Source organism: Protopterus annectens, chromosome 13.part0, assembly GCF_019279795.1.
Source record: "Protopterus annectens isolate FY-2018-M chromosome 13.part0, PAN1.0, whole genome shotgun sequence".
NCBI classification, from domain to species: Eukaryota; Metazoa; Chordata; order Ceratodontiformes; family Protopteridae; genus Protopterus; species Protopterus annectens.
Genome location: NC_056747.1, coordinates 639363089 through 639381548, shown reverse-complemented (window position 1 = coordinate 639381548; position 18460 = coordinate 639363089). Strand labels below are relative to the sequence as shown.

The following is an 18460-nucleotide window of genomic DNA, read 5'->3' as shown; positions in this document are numbered from 1 at the left end:
TCTTCACAGCTTCATTCCCAAGCTATATGTTGCTCCAACAGCTTTCTAAGATGCATACTTATCCTGCAGATATTATGTATAATCTTTGTAAGGCACATAATCATTCCTATATACCAGTGTAATACCTACTTGACTTATGGTTTTGGAACTTACACAACCACTCTTACTTATTTCTGCATTAGTCTTCAGTCCTTCTGACATTAGACTATGCCCCTGTGTATTTCCAGCATGTCATTCTTTTTTTTTCACATTTGCTCTTAACTTGATATTATGCTGTCCTATTCTACTCAGCAAGTGTATACAATTTTGCCATGCTCTTGAGTTTAACTGTGCCCTAAGAGACATATCAATTGTTTATAATACCTTCCAATACTTTAGTTACCTGGCTACCATATCTCTGAAATACCCGTGATGCTGACAAAATACGAAATGAAAGCCTAAGAACTGTGCACCTCCATAATACACACTAAACTTCCACAATTTGGATCATTCTTCATTTATCATTAAATGCCAAATTCCCAAGTTTGTATCTAGTACTACTATGAGTTGAGATTTCAGAAGGCAAAATCACTCAGCTGTTTTCAGGCTGAGTCCTAACTAGACTATATAGGTTACCCACATTACCGATGTGAAATTAACCAATCAGAACAAAATAAGGGTCATGCTGCTAAATGCTTGGAGCTTAAACCAAAAACCACACTCCCTAGAAACACTTCTATCACTAGAAGATGTAAATGTCTGTGCAGTCACAGAAACCTGCTTTAAGACCTCAGAGAGTATTCTGGCCATGCAAGGCTACAATGCCTTCCACACCTTTAAACAACAAAATGAACGTGTGAAAACCAAAGGAGCCAGTGTTTTAACCTATATTAGAGATAAATTCACCTCACATCTAGTTAGAATGGACAACTCCATGGAGTTACCCCAGGTCCAGATTACGGTGGGTAAGACCCCCATTCAAGTCCTAGCCAGTTATAGATCCTTCTCCATAGGGCACTAGTACAAAAGTTCCTTGACTTTTGAATTCAAATGCCCAGAAGCAAATTGTCCATACCCCGACAAGAGGAAGAAACATTCTAGATCTGGTCCTCACCAACATATCAAACAGGTGCACTGCTGTAACTGTTGGAACCTCATTAGTTAAAACTGACCACAAATCAGTCAACTTCGAACTGACACTATACCTCTCAACCTCTTAGAGCAAAAAATCTGGGCAAAGCCTAAAATGATGGTGGGGGCAAATAGGGACAGATTTTAAATATTGCTCTTACAAACTTAGAAAGTTGATAGAATAGTAGGTTTTGCATTAGCATGAATTTTCTGAAGGATGTGGAGTCTTAAACTCAAATGTTAGTCATTATTTAATTACTTCAATCCTCAGCTATTTGCCAGAAGGGTACAGGTGTTAGGAGGAACACATCAAAAATATGAGGCAAAAATCTGGACATTCTGTGAAAAGCAAACTATACCCCCTCCTAGGTGAAGGTATATATGCATTCCAAGCCCCACCCCAAGCTGAAAGTGATAACTATGCAGAAGCTTACACTAAAGCCCTGTAGAATCACTTACATAAGTGTATAAACTCGGCTGTACCAGATAGAATCAAAGCCAGAGCCCCAAGTAAAATGAAGGTGCCATGGTGGACTTCCAGCATCAACAAACTCTGGAATAAATGCAAAATGTTGCTGTCCAAGAAAACAAAGACAAGGACCCAACAATGTAAAAGCACCCTCCTCAGCCTTAAGAAGCAAATACTGCAATTTGTCAAATCCTCCAAGAGCTCCCTTATCCCCTCCTAACTTAAAACAAATCTTCCTCCAAACTTCCCCCCACCTTACATATCTAGAGCAGGTCCTCAAAGCCCTATCCAAGGCAAAGAACATGGCCTCTATGGGACCTGATGACATCCTAAGCTGTCTTCTAAACAGGCTAAAAACATAAACTAGCATCACCACTAAGTACCCTTTTCAATCATAGCCTAACCACATGCTTTGTTCCTGCGGAATGGAGAACAGCTGCAGTTATATATCCCTCCACAAAGGTTCAGAAGTTCAGGTCAAAACTAAAGGGTTGTGGCTGACCAAGTTTGCAGACGAATGCAAACTAGGTGCAATCATTGAATCCCCAAATTATGTCAGTATACTCCAGGATGGTCTCACACAGACCAATCACTGGTGTATTAGTCATGGTCTCAAACTGAATTCAAAGAAATGCATCTTCATTCCCTTCACACTATCAAATCAATAACAATACCCTAAGTACCCATGAAGTGGTAAGGGACCTGAGATCACAGGCTGACCGTGACCTTAACTTTGACCACCACCTGTCTACCATTGTAAGGAAAGCTTTCCACATAGCTCACTTGATTAGTAAAGGCATCACCTTGAGAGCAAAAGAAGTTATAACCCCCTATACTTGTCACTTATCCAGCCCATAATTGAGCATAATGCCTCATTCCATATGTACTGTACTAAACACCTATAGCAATTAGAGAGACCTCAGAGGTTTCTAACAGAGAAGATCAAGGGCATCCAGCATGTGCCGTACACTGAAGAACTAAAATCCAAGTGACTGTACTCCGTATTGTATAGACTTCTTAGGGGAGACTTATATCTGGCCTACAGAGCAACCCAAGACCCAAACCTAATGAACTTTCTGCATATGCATAAACCAAATGAGTCTAAGGCTACCTGTTCCAGGGACTTAAATATAGCTTGTGACTTAAATAGGACATGCTGGAGGGACAGATTTATTCCTCAGAGACTGCCACATCTTTGGAACAGGCTACAAATTCATGTGAAACTCTGTTAAGAGGAACCTGGATGAGTGGATGGAGCTCCATAAATTCTTACCGGGGATAGCACCCACAACCCTCCTAGACATAGGCAGTCATCACTAAATGCAATCTTGGGTATTGACTAGTACCTCTGTGGTATTACATTGGGTTGAAACAGCTAGGCTTAAAATGACCTCTGAGTTAATAGCCTAGTAATCTCCTACGATTCTATGACCTGCACGCACCCTGAGCTTTTGATAAAGTCAGGACAGCTTCTTTTAATAGTCTACTCCTTAACTTAACATTTTCTAGACTAAAAGGTAATATATTTTGTATTAATGAGTCATGAAACTGCCAAATTCACTGCCTTTGTCTTGATTCTTTAGCTTGGTACTATAAGCATCTATAATCTCTGTAGGACCTGTGCCATTGTGAAGAACAAATGGTGAAAAAATGGAAAGTACTTCCACGAGTGCAGAGCCAAAAGGCCAGTCTTGTCAACAATACAAGAGGGATGGATGCAATCCAGAAGAAGGGATTTAAAAGGCGGTGTAAGGTCTGCATAAAAAGTAATCTGCAGAGAGTCTAAGGAATACAGATTGCCATATATACCACAGGAGAAAAACAGAAAGGGAGTGTGGCAGAAACATTCAATTTCATCAAAGAGAATCAAGAGGAAATGTAGAAAAATAAACAAGCACAATTTAATGTAAAATTGTGTCACATGGGCAATAAGAAAAAGTATTTTTCAGAAGAAAATAAATATGTGGAATCCCCATCACACACACACATACATACACACACACACACACACACACACACACACACACACACACACACACACACACACACACACACACACACACACACACACACACACACACACACACAAACCAACAATAAGTACTGTGATGATGTGAGGATAAGTACCAGCTATGCTACAGAGAGTAGAGCAGTGGCTGTGTAACATATACCAGAATAGCTAGCTGGGGGTTTGTAAAGAATTATGCATCATTTGTGTATCAAATTGATTTGTACAGGTGCTTGTGTTGAAAATGTATTTGTAAAGCTGCTTGTGTTAAAAAATGTATCAACAGCGGGTCCTGCTGGACAGAAAAGAAATACACCTGTATGTCAGACTGTATTGTAACTGTTGAGATGAATATATTGTAACAGATGATTCTAGAAGAGAAGAGGTTAATCTCAGTCCAGCTAACTTTGAAAAATAGTATAAAATTAAATTACCTGGTTTAGGCCATAACGATTGTATCTTACAGTACTGTTTTCTGTATCTGTATGCATATATCCATCTGTGTTATTTTATTTCCTGTAATTGAAACTCTGGTGTTTATTGTAAATAAATATTTTTAGTATTTTCATGTTCTTTCAATATTTTCTATTAAATATGTTTAAACTTTCCATTGTGGCTGATCTTTTAGAGAATACTTTAACCTTTGAGAGTACCTATATTTACTTGGCGACACTGTGGATGCTCCTGAAAGCCTTGCTGCATTGGCCAAACACTTCCATTTGTATTTGTATTAATTTTACTCAGTATAATTGGGTATCCTTGTAACAGCCTTACAGTAGCTGGCTTTGGAGTGCTCTAGTGGCAGTGCCTACCTTATAGTTTAGACAGAGGGGGCATAGCTAGTAAATCTGTGCCAGCCTTTCCCAGGTGTGTGTGTGTGTGTGTGTGTGTGTGTGTGTGTGTGTGTGTGTGTGTGTGTGTGTGTGTGTGTGTGTGTGTGTGTGTGTGCACACATGTGCACGTGTGGGAAAGTAAAATCTCAAAGAGTGTGTGTGTCAGCTACTTGGAGCAGGGACATAGATCACTGGTTTCACAGAGAGGGTAATGGAGGACTTGGGTTAGAACACTCAGCTGACAACTCAACTCTACAGCTGTTGTCAGTCCTGGTGAGAAAGAGGGAAACCCAGTTCCAAGACGAGAGTGTGTTCCCCATGTGCTCTTAAGGGAAACTGTGCTTGGTGCAGACAGCTGCATCTGGAAATACTGTGTGTATCGATCTTTGTTCCAAGTGAATGTCCTTCACTGGTTTCCATGGCGAAGAGTGAGACTCCTTGATCGCTGGCCCAGAGGAAGGGGCTTCACAAGTACACATGCTCACATATGCACACAAATGAGATGTGATTTAAAAGCCATAAGAGAAGCTGCAAATGCATTTGACAGATCTATATAAGATCTGGTTGTTGGACAGAAAGATATAAGCTTAGTTAATGAAGATTTACAAACATATATAACATGTTAGGACATAAGCAGACAGTTGATCAAAAGGTACTCATATGCACCCATTTTAAAGGTTTGCAGGCTTAAGTGATTAGCTGGTAAGCCAAATATAGGGGCAAAACTATGAATGAGCAGGTATCACACATGCACTGGGGATCACACTGTCTGAGTGGCCTAGTCAGGCAAAACCTGAATACATTTCAGCAATTATGTTCTGCCAAAACTAATAGCCTTAAGATTACATTACATGGTTATACAGATTTTGGAGATTGTGGCTGGCACAGATTTGTTACTTGCAATATGTCCTTGGATAGTGAATAATTCAAACATTTTCCAAACAGATAACTATCTCTGACTTATCCCTGAATAAAATTCAGCTCCTAATGGTCTTTTTGATTACAAAAAAATAAATAGCACACGTACAAAACATGTGCACATCTTAACACTAGCACTGTGTTCATGATTATTTTTATCATTGTCCCACTTTTCACCATTTTAAGCTATAAAATATTTTATCATAGAATTTTACTATGAAGTGTAGTGGCACAGCAGTTTTCTTGATTTCATGGCCACAGGTAAAATGGTGTACACAGTAGAAAGTCAGAGACTTATAGCGCCTCAAAAGATACAAATGAATGTCATTTTCAGTACACTAAAATCAACATGCTACATAATTTCACTTTCCAAAAAAATATTTCTGGGTTGGGGGGGGTGCCCACATTTAGGTCCTGGTCACTAATTTGGGGAAATTAAACAGTATTTCCAATAGTTCTTTTTGTTGTTGCTGTTGTTGTTTTTTTTTTTCTTTTTTTCTTTTTGTTCTGATGAATACATTAAGTCACATGATCTAAAGAAAGCACTAGCATGACATGCAATAAAACTATTAACAGTGAAACAGGCAATTGCTTACACGCTTTAATCCAGAAATTTATGGGAAACACCGGGACTGTGAAATGCCCCTGTTTGGGTCAAGTCTTGATCTAAATATTTCATGTGCCCAACCTTTGTATAACACAGAAAGAAGCAGGGGACTTGCTGTGGCTATGGGTGAAACCGTGTGCCATGCCAGTACCATACCCCTCCTCCTCCTCCATGCCAAGTCTCTTCTGTGTCCTCTACAGTTTGGTAAATAAATAGTCTACCCTTTGGAACTCTTCCCTATACTTTTTCTGTGATACATTTACCACTTCTAAGAGCATCACAGGACAGTTTCCAAAGAAGTGATTAGATCACAGTCAATATCACGTGCCCCTTTTAGTGAAGACGAGACAAAAGAGGCTTTTCATCTCACCATAGGCTCTACATCTTGTACTATCATACATGTCTTAGTTTCAAAGTACTTAAGTCTAACTAAATGTCCATACCTCTCAGACCTATATGTCATTCGAAGCTTTACGTTTATAGCTGTGCTATTGGTGCAGCACAGGGGTAGGGTAGATACCCATGCTGGGAACAAAGTAAGTACCAGGGGATCAGCCAGGAAAAGTGAGTGATGGATGGCTAGCTTTAATGTTTTGTTTGGGCTGAGGCTTGGACAATGCTTACCTCGACTGAGTTTGCTGCTTAAGTCAATCAACTTCTAAAACATAAAACAAACATCAGCAATATCTTACTGTCAAATTTTTGAAGTTTTCTCCCCTTTTCATACCTTCTAAATTACACCTTTTCCTTCAAAACTATATCCTTTCCTTTCTACATTCCATCACAAAAGTCAATCAGATCTCACCATTAGGATTTCATGCAATCTTTGGTAGAATCTCCACAAGTCCTCCTGCCTACCATAGAATAGGCCCTTATTGCCAAAGATCTTTGAGCAAATCCAGTGCAATATGCCTGTAACCAAACTGATGGCGTGTATATGTGTGTAGGGATAATCCTACCTATCAGCAAGTCATTTTTTTTCCTGTCACTCTCTGTCCCTCTAGAGGCATCACCGTGAATTTGAACTTGCAGCAATAAGCATTCTGAACAGTGTGACACAATGCCATCATGTGTGTGTGTGTGTGTGTGTGTGTGTGTGTGTGTGTGTGTGTGTGTATATATATATATATATATATATATATATATATGTGTGTGTGTGTGTGTGTATTCTAGTCACCCCCCCCCCCCCATGCAACCAGCAAATACTGCTATAAATATCAGTACATTGGTACACGGACAGTAAAATTAACCAGTGCAAGAAATTACATACCTAGCTAGCCATGTAGTGGCTCTACTAGGCTACTGTGAGTTTACAGGATCCTTACACTCCAAGCACTCAAGTGGGAATTTAAACGTAATGTGAAAATCCACTAAAGTGATTTCCACATTTTCTGCCATGGAAAATTACAGCTTCCCCCTGTATCAAAAGAAAAATAAATATTCTTCAAATACCAGCATTGAAGACACAAAATTTTCATCCCTGATTTTTAGGCCAGTGTTAGATGAGTAAAATCAGACAAAGCTGCTTCAGCCCGCACTTGTGGGTAGGTAAGTGGGGGGTTGGGAATTGTTTGGACTCTGCTCAGCAGTCCTTCCTGATGGAGTTCAGAGAAGTAAACTCCTACCAGAAGATCTAGCACACACTGGGTATATATAATTCAATATGGCCACACATGGAAGGCTACAAGTGGTGCATGTACTGTAGATATCTTGCTTTTATCCATTGCTGATAAAGGGTGAGGAGGTCAGTCACATAAAACATCCTGACTTTCTGCTCAGAAAGGTGGCTGCAATTTCATGCAGAAAAGCAAGTAGCAGTAGAAGGACAACACAAGGCAAACTGCACTTTTAAGCATACTATTCCTGAATACCAAGGAAGGGATTATAAATTACATTTAACAATTTCCACATATTTGCTCACCATTGGATGACCCTTCCTTCAGAGATAAACTGGGGTTTATATGCTCTCCTTTTCTAAGTAGACTCCAGACCTGCCTTCTCCCCAAAAATAAGACCAGATCAGTATTTGGAAGAAAAAGGTTCAGGGCCTCTTGGGTTTTACCCCAACACCTGCTAAGCATGTCCTTAATGGTCATATTTTGCAGCCTGAAAACAAAAGACTCCAACCATTTTGTAACTTAGAAATACAACATTTCAAGCATTCATCTCATACCAAAGTAGATTCTCTGTCTATAAAGCCTGAGCACAATGTGGGAAACCTCTGCTTTACAAATTACAATTTATTTAAAAAATGTGAATGGACTTTCAAGCAGTTCTTTTCAATTGGAATGGCATTTGATTTTTTTTTTTTACTTTTAAAATAGCTGAATTAAAAGCCCTAAAAGTATATCACTGTTAATAGAAGCTAGCTTTATACAAAAATTTAAGTAAAATCTGAAGCATGTTAAATGTAATTTATTTATACATCTCTCTAATATTACAGATTTTTCTTGCAAGGCTCACCAAGTATGAAATGATCCTATATTTTAAATTTCATGTTGTTTTGTTGGCCTCAAACTCATGATTCCAAACTATAATAATATCATAGAAATGACTGTTAACTCACCTTCTCCAAGATTCTCAGGCAACAGTTGCATCCTTACTTGCTACTGTTTGTTTGTCTAGACATGCCTCAGCCCAAATATTGTCAAACAAACCAGACTTCTTCATGCTGCTGACTTTTCCTACTCTGTATCATTGCAATCTTTACCTCATTTGCATAGTTTTTTCCATTTCTGATTAAAAGTATTTGTTTTAACAGTACTGCTCCTCACAACCCTTTGTATAAAACCATTTCCTGCATTCTCCATTCTTATTGGCTTTCTAACCCTACTGACTCCACATTTTAACCATTCAGGCACACCCTTATCTTCCGGTTAATGCAATGGCGATGGGATTTCCTTGCTGCCCTTTGAACAACCTAGAGTTCTAGCTCATACCAGTTGAGTAATGACTATGCTTTCAGTAATCATCATCAGATTTCTCCCAAAAACTCCACTGATTGTCCATTTCTGGCTCCTTACGGAGTACGGTGTTGTGTTGCAGACCAATAAAAGAATGGTGACACTGTTAGAGGAACTATGACAGTACCGTATGTATTGCAGGATGCTTCAAGCCCGGAACTGGTACAGAAGTTGTCATATGTCATAACAGGGCATCATGATCCTTATGACTTGTAGAACAAAGCAGATGCACTGAACACACACCTCTGACACAGTCTGGATATGACATTTTATTGTATGCAGTCATCTCTGCCATCACATCATCTATCGCATCACTCAAACCTCAAATCTTTACCGTAAGAAACAAACATTACTATTACAATACAACCAAAAGCTACACTGATGAACTTATGGTCTTTTCAACCGGCCAGTTGATACTATCCTGATGGTATTCAGTCACGATACCCTTGGGGCTTAGCACACAACCTTGTGAATAAAAACTACAGTAATTATTGTTATTTATGCCCTGAAGCAGCCATGAAACAGGTTGTAAATTTTAATTAAAATATAGGCAGCTATCAGTCTTACATTCACATTTACATGTGGTGTTGTTCACTCATCCTTACTGTGCCCACTTCATCAATATGCAGCCCAGAAAACACATTGCAATGAGTCTGCTGAATTATTGAAACTAGCTGCTATGTGTCCAAACCCTCTTATTCTCAGTTGTGTCTTCCCGCAGTTACCCAGTCTCAAGATGCAGTAATTCAGCATGTTATCTACTATAACAGATTATTTCATTGTACTCTAACCTACATTTCATCTATGCATTATTACTTAGTGCACGGAAGCCACAGCTGTAGAAGGACCAGCTTAAGAAAAGCACATTCCCCTAGTAATAAACCCACTGATTCTCTAAAAGCCACCCAAGACAGTCAGAGAAAGTTGTGTCAATTAATCTGCAGTCATACCATTATAAAGTTGAAATTTTTAAATGTTTCTGCATACCATTTGATCTTTCATATGTTTTTGTTGTATTGAGTAACACAATCAAACATTTCACAGAGCTGAGTTTTCCATAAATGCATAGTGCTGTAAAATAAATTTCAGATACCTTACAAGAAAAAATGAAAGAACCACATCTACAGAGTACTAAAGTAACGAAAGACCATCCTGACTAATAATCAGAAATGGAAAGGCTCTTACAAAAAAATACACTTTAATTGACATTAAATGGGGATTTAAACTCTCATTTGTGAACGAATTTATGTAAGTCCTCTAAATGTACTCTTATGAGCACTTGCGTACATTCACTCAGCCACATTTACACTGATATACTTTACCAAAATCATACCATTAACCTCTGTTTGACATTTAAACAAGCAGTTATAAGGATACAACTGTATCCCCTGCACTTATAAGCAGTTCCTGTGTTGAATTTTCCTAAAGAATCTCACTTTTGTTCTTCTGTACTTAGCAAAGTACATTAGAACACAACGCAGTTCCTCAATGTACAAGTAATACAATTTTATTAAATGTAATGTCAGACTCTCCCAACTTTAATCGTTGGCTACAAGCCCTAATAGTACAGAAGACTGCTCGATCAATAACATGCAGATGTCTGAAGCCATAAGCAGGAATGATACTACACTTGCCAATATACTGAGCCTTTACCATGTACTTCTTACGTATATATGTAATCAGTGGTACAATGACCAAGGAATAAAGCAGAATAAACCATAAGCAACAACGCTGCTTGTGCTTGAAGATTTGTTTATGCTTTCCATTGTTTTTTTTTAGTTGGTGCATTTCAGATGTATCAGTTTCTAGTCCCATATCATACATAGCTCACTCCATGCCATATTTTCATTCAGTGGATCATGTAGGCTTATCTAATTTCACATCCCACTCAAAATGCATGCTATGTTCTATCTGGACAACATGCCACAACTCAGCCCTAGTCCTTGATGTCTCTAGCTTTGTCTTTGTCACCTCCCAGCACTGACCCAGGGACATACATCAACATACTTACTGGTCCATTGCCTTACCATTTCATAATCTAGTGCCAACTCTCAGCTCTATCTAGAGGGTGTTCTCTTCCCTGTCATATGCGTTCTCCAAATCATGACCTATCTAGCCCTACATCATCTCTTCATTCTTATCTTTGACTCGCATGGTTTTTCCCATGTTCTTCCAGCCCTGTAAACTGAAACATTAACAGCCTTTTCCCATGCTGTCACTTAACTATGCACCACAACCTGCCCCGTTACTTTAATAATAATTTATATGACTGTAGAACATACTGTGATGCATATTCTGTACTCTGTTCCATTATCAGAACATGGCCAGTCTGCAAAGCATCCTAATCCAAATAGGAATGAAAATGTTTACTACTCTATAGTAGTTATTGTGCAGTGGAGTGGTGACGTCCTATAACAATACTGGCAAAGCCATGTCATATTCCTAGAATAATCCACAGAAGATGTTATTGGCAAAATAAGTATTAAAAAGTTTACAATACTGAGTATGTTTTATAGAGGGATGTGGGTTAGAGAGCATATACCCACCTTTTCACATGGATATGCCACATGGCTGTATTTCACAGAAACACCACATGAGCTATACATAAAATTCCCCAATAACCCACACCCTATCATGCTTTGTTACTTTAATAAGTATATGAATAAATGGTTGAGAAAGCATATGACAGGGTGCCTAGAGAAGAGTTGTGGTATTGTATGAGGAAGTCGGGAGTGGCAGAGAAGTATGTAAGAGTGGTACAGGATATGTATGAGGGTAGTGTGACAGTGGTGAGGACTGCAGTGGGAGCGACAGATCCGTTTAAGGTGGAGGTGGGATTACATCAAGGATCAGCTCTGAGTCCTTTCTTATTTGCAGTGGTTGACAGATGAGATCAGACAGGAGGCCCCGTGGACTATGATGTTTGCAGATGACATTGTGATCTGTAGTGAGAGTAGGAATCAGGTTGCGGAGACTCTGGAGAGGTGGAGATATGCTCTAGAGAGCAGAGGAATGAAGTTTAGCAGGGCTAAGACAGAATATATGTGTGTAAATGAGAGGGAGGGTAGAGGAATAGTGAGGATGCAGGGAGTAGAGTTGGTAAAGGTGGACGAGTTTAAGTACTTGGGATCAACAGTTCAGAGTAATGGAGAATGTGGAAGAGAGGTGAAGAAGAGAGTACAGGCAGGGTGGAATGGGTGGAGAAGAGTTTCAGGAGTGATTTGTGACAGACGGGTACCAGTAAGAGTGAAAGGGAAGGTCTACAAGAGGGTAGTGAGACCAGCTATGTTATATGGGTTGGAGACAGTGGCATTGACAAAAAGGCAGGAGTCAGAGCTGGATGTGGCAGAGTTAAAGATGTTAAGATTTGCACTCAGTGTGACTAGGATGGATAGGATTGGGAATCAGTATATTAGAGGGTCAGCTCATGTTGGACAGTTTGGAGACAAAGCAAGAGAGACGAGATTGCATTGGTTTGGACATGTGCTGAAGAGGAATGATGGGTAAATTGGGAAAAAGATGCTAAGGATGGAGCTGCCAGGTAAGAGGAAAAGAGGAAGGCCTAAGATAAGGTTTATGGACGTGGTGAGAGAGGACATGCAGGTGGTTGGTGTGACAGAGCAAGATGCAGAGGATAGGAAGAAATGGAAAGAGATGATCCACTGTGGCGACCCCTAATGGGAAAAGCCGAAATATGATGATGATGAATAAATGGTTGCTTACATAAAGAAAATTGTCTGTCTAAGCATAATAGTAATATGTTTCAGCAATGAACAATTCTGTAAACAGAACTGTGCTTATAACATATTAATTTTCCTTAATTTCATATATTTTACTATTTGTTAAATGGGACTGACAAGAGCAGTACAATAGTTGTCTCTGTATGGGCAGTTTCTGAGCAGTATGTGATACAAAGTATCTTTTGCAAAGCACAGTAACATCAGACACCCCACACATCCTTAAAGTTTAATAGCACAGTACATTTTCAATAAAATTACTTATAAAAAATACATCTACATTTTTGTGTCAGTGCAATTAATACAGTGTCAGGCATTGTGTGAATCACCAGCTATGTATCTTGTGCTTTTGTGCACAACAGGTCAATCCAATGAAGTTGAAAAGGCAAAAATCATGCATCATATACTGTTTATAATGAAAAGACATTCTGCAAGTCTATAAATATGTGAGCATGTTCCAAAACCTTTGTATACACATTTATGCAATGCTGAAAGAATAAGCAATTTGTTTTCATAACAGAGTTAAGAGATGAAAAAAATAACTGTTTTTACAAATGTGCGCTACATTACAAGTACTCATTCTGTATGCATTGGTGTATTTATAAACAATGTGCATTTCAGGCTTTTAAAATGACTATGCGCTATCTAAAATATTTACAACTGTTGTCTCATATGTGATATAGATTTCACTCACCTAACTTAAAAGTATTTCATCTTGTTTTTACTCAACTAATTTTTCTTCTCAGCAAAATAAATCACACTGAATCAAATAGTTTATCTGGTCCAAATTACCATGCTTTGAATTTTTAACTCATGAACTGCATACAACACTTCTCTCTTTTTGAGGTATGATTTATGACTTTCAGATATTAGATCTGTACATTCTCATACTTCAAGGAATATTCATTTTCTAGCTATAACTGCTGCAGGTTAAATAAAGAGTACAAAACACTAGCTTTATTAGAGATAACAGCACTATGAATAAAGTGATTTAGTTCACCTTTCTGGAATTAATTAAAAATCCCACTAATTACTTATCAGCTACACAAACATTAAGAAGACAACAACCAGCACTGATCTATATTCAGATGTTGAAATTCAAGACTGAAATCAGGCAGTCATAATACATGTCATCCAAAATTTTACTACAACCATACAGACCGCAAACTGAGCTTGTAACTTGGCATATAATATACTTTTGTAAATTATTTCCTGTAATCACTATTGAAAAGGATCTGTAATGCAGTCTATAAATATTTTCAAAATGTGTTGGCTGACATATAATACTATTAAAGAAGGTTTGTAAAGAAAACAGTTTTTTTTCGCTCTCTCTTTCTCTCCCTCTCTCTGTATATATACATATATATATATATATATATATATATATATATATATACATATACATATATATATATATATATATATATATATAAAGCCCACATTTGTATCATATACATATAGTTGCCCATGGACACACACACACACACACACACACACACACACACACACATATATATATATATATATATATATATATATATATATATATATATATATATATATATATATATGCGTGTGTGCATGTGTGTTTGTGTATACATATCATGGGCATTAATACGCAAAGTTCCTCTGCATACTTGCAACTGTATCTGTGCTCCAGCTAGAAATGAAATCCATAAACCTGCGACTTCTTGATGGTTTCTTAATCTCTTTCTATCGCAGTATGTACACTTGTAATTATGTTATGTGTTATGTTAATCACTTACTATGTATCTCTAAGACATATAATAATGTTGAGTTAGCCATACTTTGGAACATTATTCTTCTAACTGCAATTTCATATTCACTTAACTTATATCTAAAAATAAAGTAGCACAACAAACTCATCGTTTTTTGCTAGCTAAAAGTGGTAGTTTAATACTGTATAAAATCTGTATACTGTTACAATCAGACTTGTACCTGTGTATTAGTTCCAATTATGTATTTGGAGAACAATTTTATAAAAAGTATTAAATCACTTCAGGATTTGCAGAATAGTGTAATATGAGTACATTCCCTCTTTTCAAGATTTGTACTTAAAAATCCTTTAGTGGCAACCTGATGCACATTATTACCTGCACTTACACATATTAACTCAAAATAAGGGTGTTAACACCAAAACAAAGCTTCACAGCTTACACTAAAATATCACAGCCATTGACTAAGTTCAGAGATCAAAATACAACTCAATAAGCTATTCTAATATTTGCAAAAAACGTTCTAACATTTCAGATATATTCTGATGTATCTGAAAAATAAAACTGCATTATAACAAAGAGTTCTTAGTGGCTGACACCAAACTATGATAACATCTTATTCATTTTATCAAATCAGTTTTACTTTCCATCTGAACAAATGTATTTTTGCAATATTACTGTTATGGTAGTGAGAGTTGCCCATGACATCAGTTCACTTAAAAACAAAATAATACAAATAATTTCACATTTTTTTATTTACTAGCACAAGCTTTCTGAATGAAGTATTAAAGCTGATACGAGAAGCAAAGGCACCAAAATAACAAGGTTCCAGAATTTGAAACTGATATTTTCTTTTAGTATGAGCACCCAAGCAAAGCAAAGCTGTCCTAATTACATCATTTCCTACCCAAGTGTTTGATGTGTTTATGTTTTAAGTTTTCCACTATGACAATGCATAATAGCAGTGCTGATTGAATGTCAAGAAATGAAGTAAAAAAAGTATGAAGCCGAACTTAACCACAACAAAACAAAAATACAAATTAAAGTACATGTGCTGCAAAAATGGGTCATTGTGGCTCTGATGATTAGACCTTTTCGGTCTAAGTACATGAGGGAACGCCCTCAATCCAAGTTAAACCTGCACATCTGTTACAGCTGAAATTATTTAAACCTTGAAGGCCTGTGGGAATTTATACTCCATCCAGCTATGTACATGTGCAGTATAATCCTACAGTCTACAGGTATTATGTAATATGGGCCATTATCACTGTGGTAGCTGCATCCTTGTAACTGGAACATGAAGCATAAGTCACCAATCTCAGTAAGAACACTTCCACTTTACAGGGAAGTGCTATACAGATTCCAAATCCCTACAGGGGAAAAAAATCATTACCATGAGTATGTCTGTCATCCTTCATTGTACAGAGAGGTGGAACCAAGTTATACAGCCCACAGACCTATACCTTATCTTGGATTCAACCATTCTAATTTATTTTATTTGCATTTTGTTTACCAAGATAAATAGAATCCTATCTCCTCTCCTGGATGATTTTGCTTTCTTTCTCTACAAACAGTCAGAAATGAAAGCCCAACCTTACAATACGCAAATCTTAATTACAGAGAAAAGTTTTTACACTCCACCCTTCACAAGAAAAATCTGTAGCTACTCTTGTCTGTATAACATCAAGTTATCATAAGCCAAGTTAAATGAAGTAATAAATGAAAATATGGAAAGGGTTACAGTATTCTGTTTCATTAAAAGACCAGTGCTTATGACTAGCACCTTTAGAATACTTGAAGCAGGAGATACTGCTTAGATTAGCTATACCTTCCCCCAAACTGCATGATTACCTACAGACCCCACCCCTTCCTCCAGGGGGTGTTCACCACAGTAGGCAAGACAAGATGTGATGCCATACAGGTGTTTCACTATTTACCAGCAAACAACAAAAGTACATTTGCATTGTTCATACCATATATTCCAAATATAGAACCATTGGTCTCTGTATTAGCCTGTATTATCTCCCTATGTTTGCTTTCTGGTATCCACAATAAATTTCTTCTTACCAATACATATTCCAGAATAAGACATGTATGTTCCATAGGTATTCGAGGATTTAAAAAAGGATGAACTACGGGGTGCCTTTGTAATAGCAGTAGCCCCACTTATACATGATGTGGCTGCAATAAATACACCACTATCTTAATGGTCTTTCTTCGCTTATATATCTGTCAATGCGATGAATTAAACTGTTAGCTCTGCTACAGACAGGTGCTCAGTAAGGTGCCCTTATACCCAGAAAATGGGAACCTATCGTCAACAGTCAATGATTTTCACTTGCTTATCCAGTAACTGCACATATATTAACCTTTTAGTTATTTACCTGCCAAGAGCTGGATGGGATCTCAGCAAACCTGCCCAGCGGGCGGAAGGAAGAGCAGCTGTCACTTGGTACATGATAAGTAACCTGCTGGTTCTGTTCCCGGTATGGAGGCTTAGCAGCAGAAAAGCAGCGCCACAGCAGTCCGAAGTTCACGCCGGGCTTCCCCGGCTCCGAGCTTTCCAGCACAATCCAGGCTGGCGAAAGAAAGCTGAAAGTGCACACTGCCAGCAGGGCACAGGCTAACAGCATCCAAAAGCAGCCGACGCTGCTGCACATGGCGGGTGGTGGCGGCTGGGGCTGCCGCTGGAGGGGAAAGGTGGCGGCAGCGCCCGACTGGAGGGGTGACAGCTGCAGCCCGGCATCCACGCCACTGCAAGACGAGGAGGAGGAGCCCTTGCTCTTTTTCTTTTTCCTATCAAGCAGTGAATGCATTGAGGAGAGGCTGAAAGATACGGAGAGGCGGGGGCTCCGGTACTCAACCCTGGGAACCTGACATTACACTCCTGTCACTTCTGGCGCTTGCAAGAATTGAGAAAGATAAATATGGACAGTGTGGTGAAAGCCCACAGACAAACATCCGAAGAAACAGTTAACAGACCAAAAGTAGCAAACTAGCACACCCACAGTGTCCACACAACGGCATAAGAATAACGAACAGGTGTCCTCAGGACTGACTTCGGTTCAGGTTATCCTATTAAGATTCAGAAACGTATCCCAGCAAAATGATTTATGCTGATGTCTATTAGCTTCCAGCGACCCAGAACGATAATGTAATTAAGGTACTCAAAGCTTTAAAACGCCGAGGTCATCCAAAAGTATACCTAATACTAGATGTTGGAGGGGGTCTATGTTGCTGTGAGCGTGGGTACCAAAAGATCCTGAGACAGCAAAATCCACTTAAGTATTAACATTGGTTGCTATCATGCTCAAAACGTCTCTAAAATAGTTATAAATGAGCTAAATAAAATGAGCCTTCTAACTGAGAACTACTCATCATGTAGACTGCAGCGAGTATCTGCTGTAAAGTTAATAAGTGGCCAAAACTGAAGCAGATCGGTCAAAATCGGCCAACAAACTATGAAACAGGATAGGGCAAAGTGTGCCATCCGTTTCAAGCTGCCATTTCTCTCATAACTCAGGTGCATGCAGGTGGTGGGCTGCAGACATAAAAGTTTGTTCAGATACACTGTTGTGCATACACTTCTGTCGTGCGTTCGTACGTCTAAGTTGGCCGATGTTCCAAATAAATAGTAGTTTGCAGCTACTCTGTGCAGGTACTGGGTGGACTGTCAGTGTGGAAGGAAATATCACTGGCATTACCCTCAAGGCACTAACTGGGAATGATAGCTAATCGGCATCATCATCCCCGCAATAATGTCTGCTGCGCTTTTGATTGTGCTCATCTTCCCATTTCCAGATGTTTGCTGTTTTAACCAGTATACAGGTGGGTCTATGAGCAACAGCAGCTTCCGCAGCATCTAATGCCTGGGCGGAGCTACGGATGTAGGCGGGATTGAAGGCGGGACCTATTCCATCCTGTTACACAGTCAATTATCACGTGCTGTTGGCATCGGAATTGCAGTTTACTTTCACTGGTTTATAGAATTTATGTGAACGGCAGATCAATTGTGCCGCCACTAGGCAAGATAATTGCATTAGCTTTTGCTTCATACACAGCGGAGCAGTTTTCCTGAA

General features: G+C 38.6%; 1 protein-coding gene across 1 annotated transcript in view; it reads right to left on the bottom strand.

Annotated features, from left to right (window-relative positions):
* Positions 1–18208, bottom strand: part of TMEM211 (transmembrane protein 211) — a 1337569-nt gene extending 1319361 nt beyond the window's left edge. The window contains 1 exon segment of the mRNA XM_044054326.1: positions 16766–18208. Coding sequence (XP_043910261.1) covers positions 16766–17197 — 432 coding nt within the window. The 5' untranslated portion in view covers positions 17198–18208.
* Positions 18209–18460: the final 252 nt, after the last annotated feature.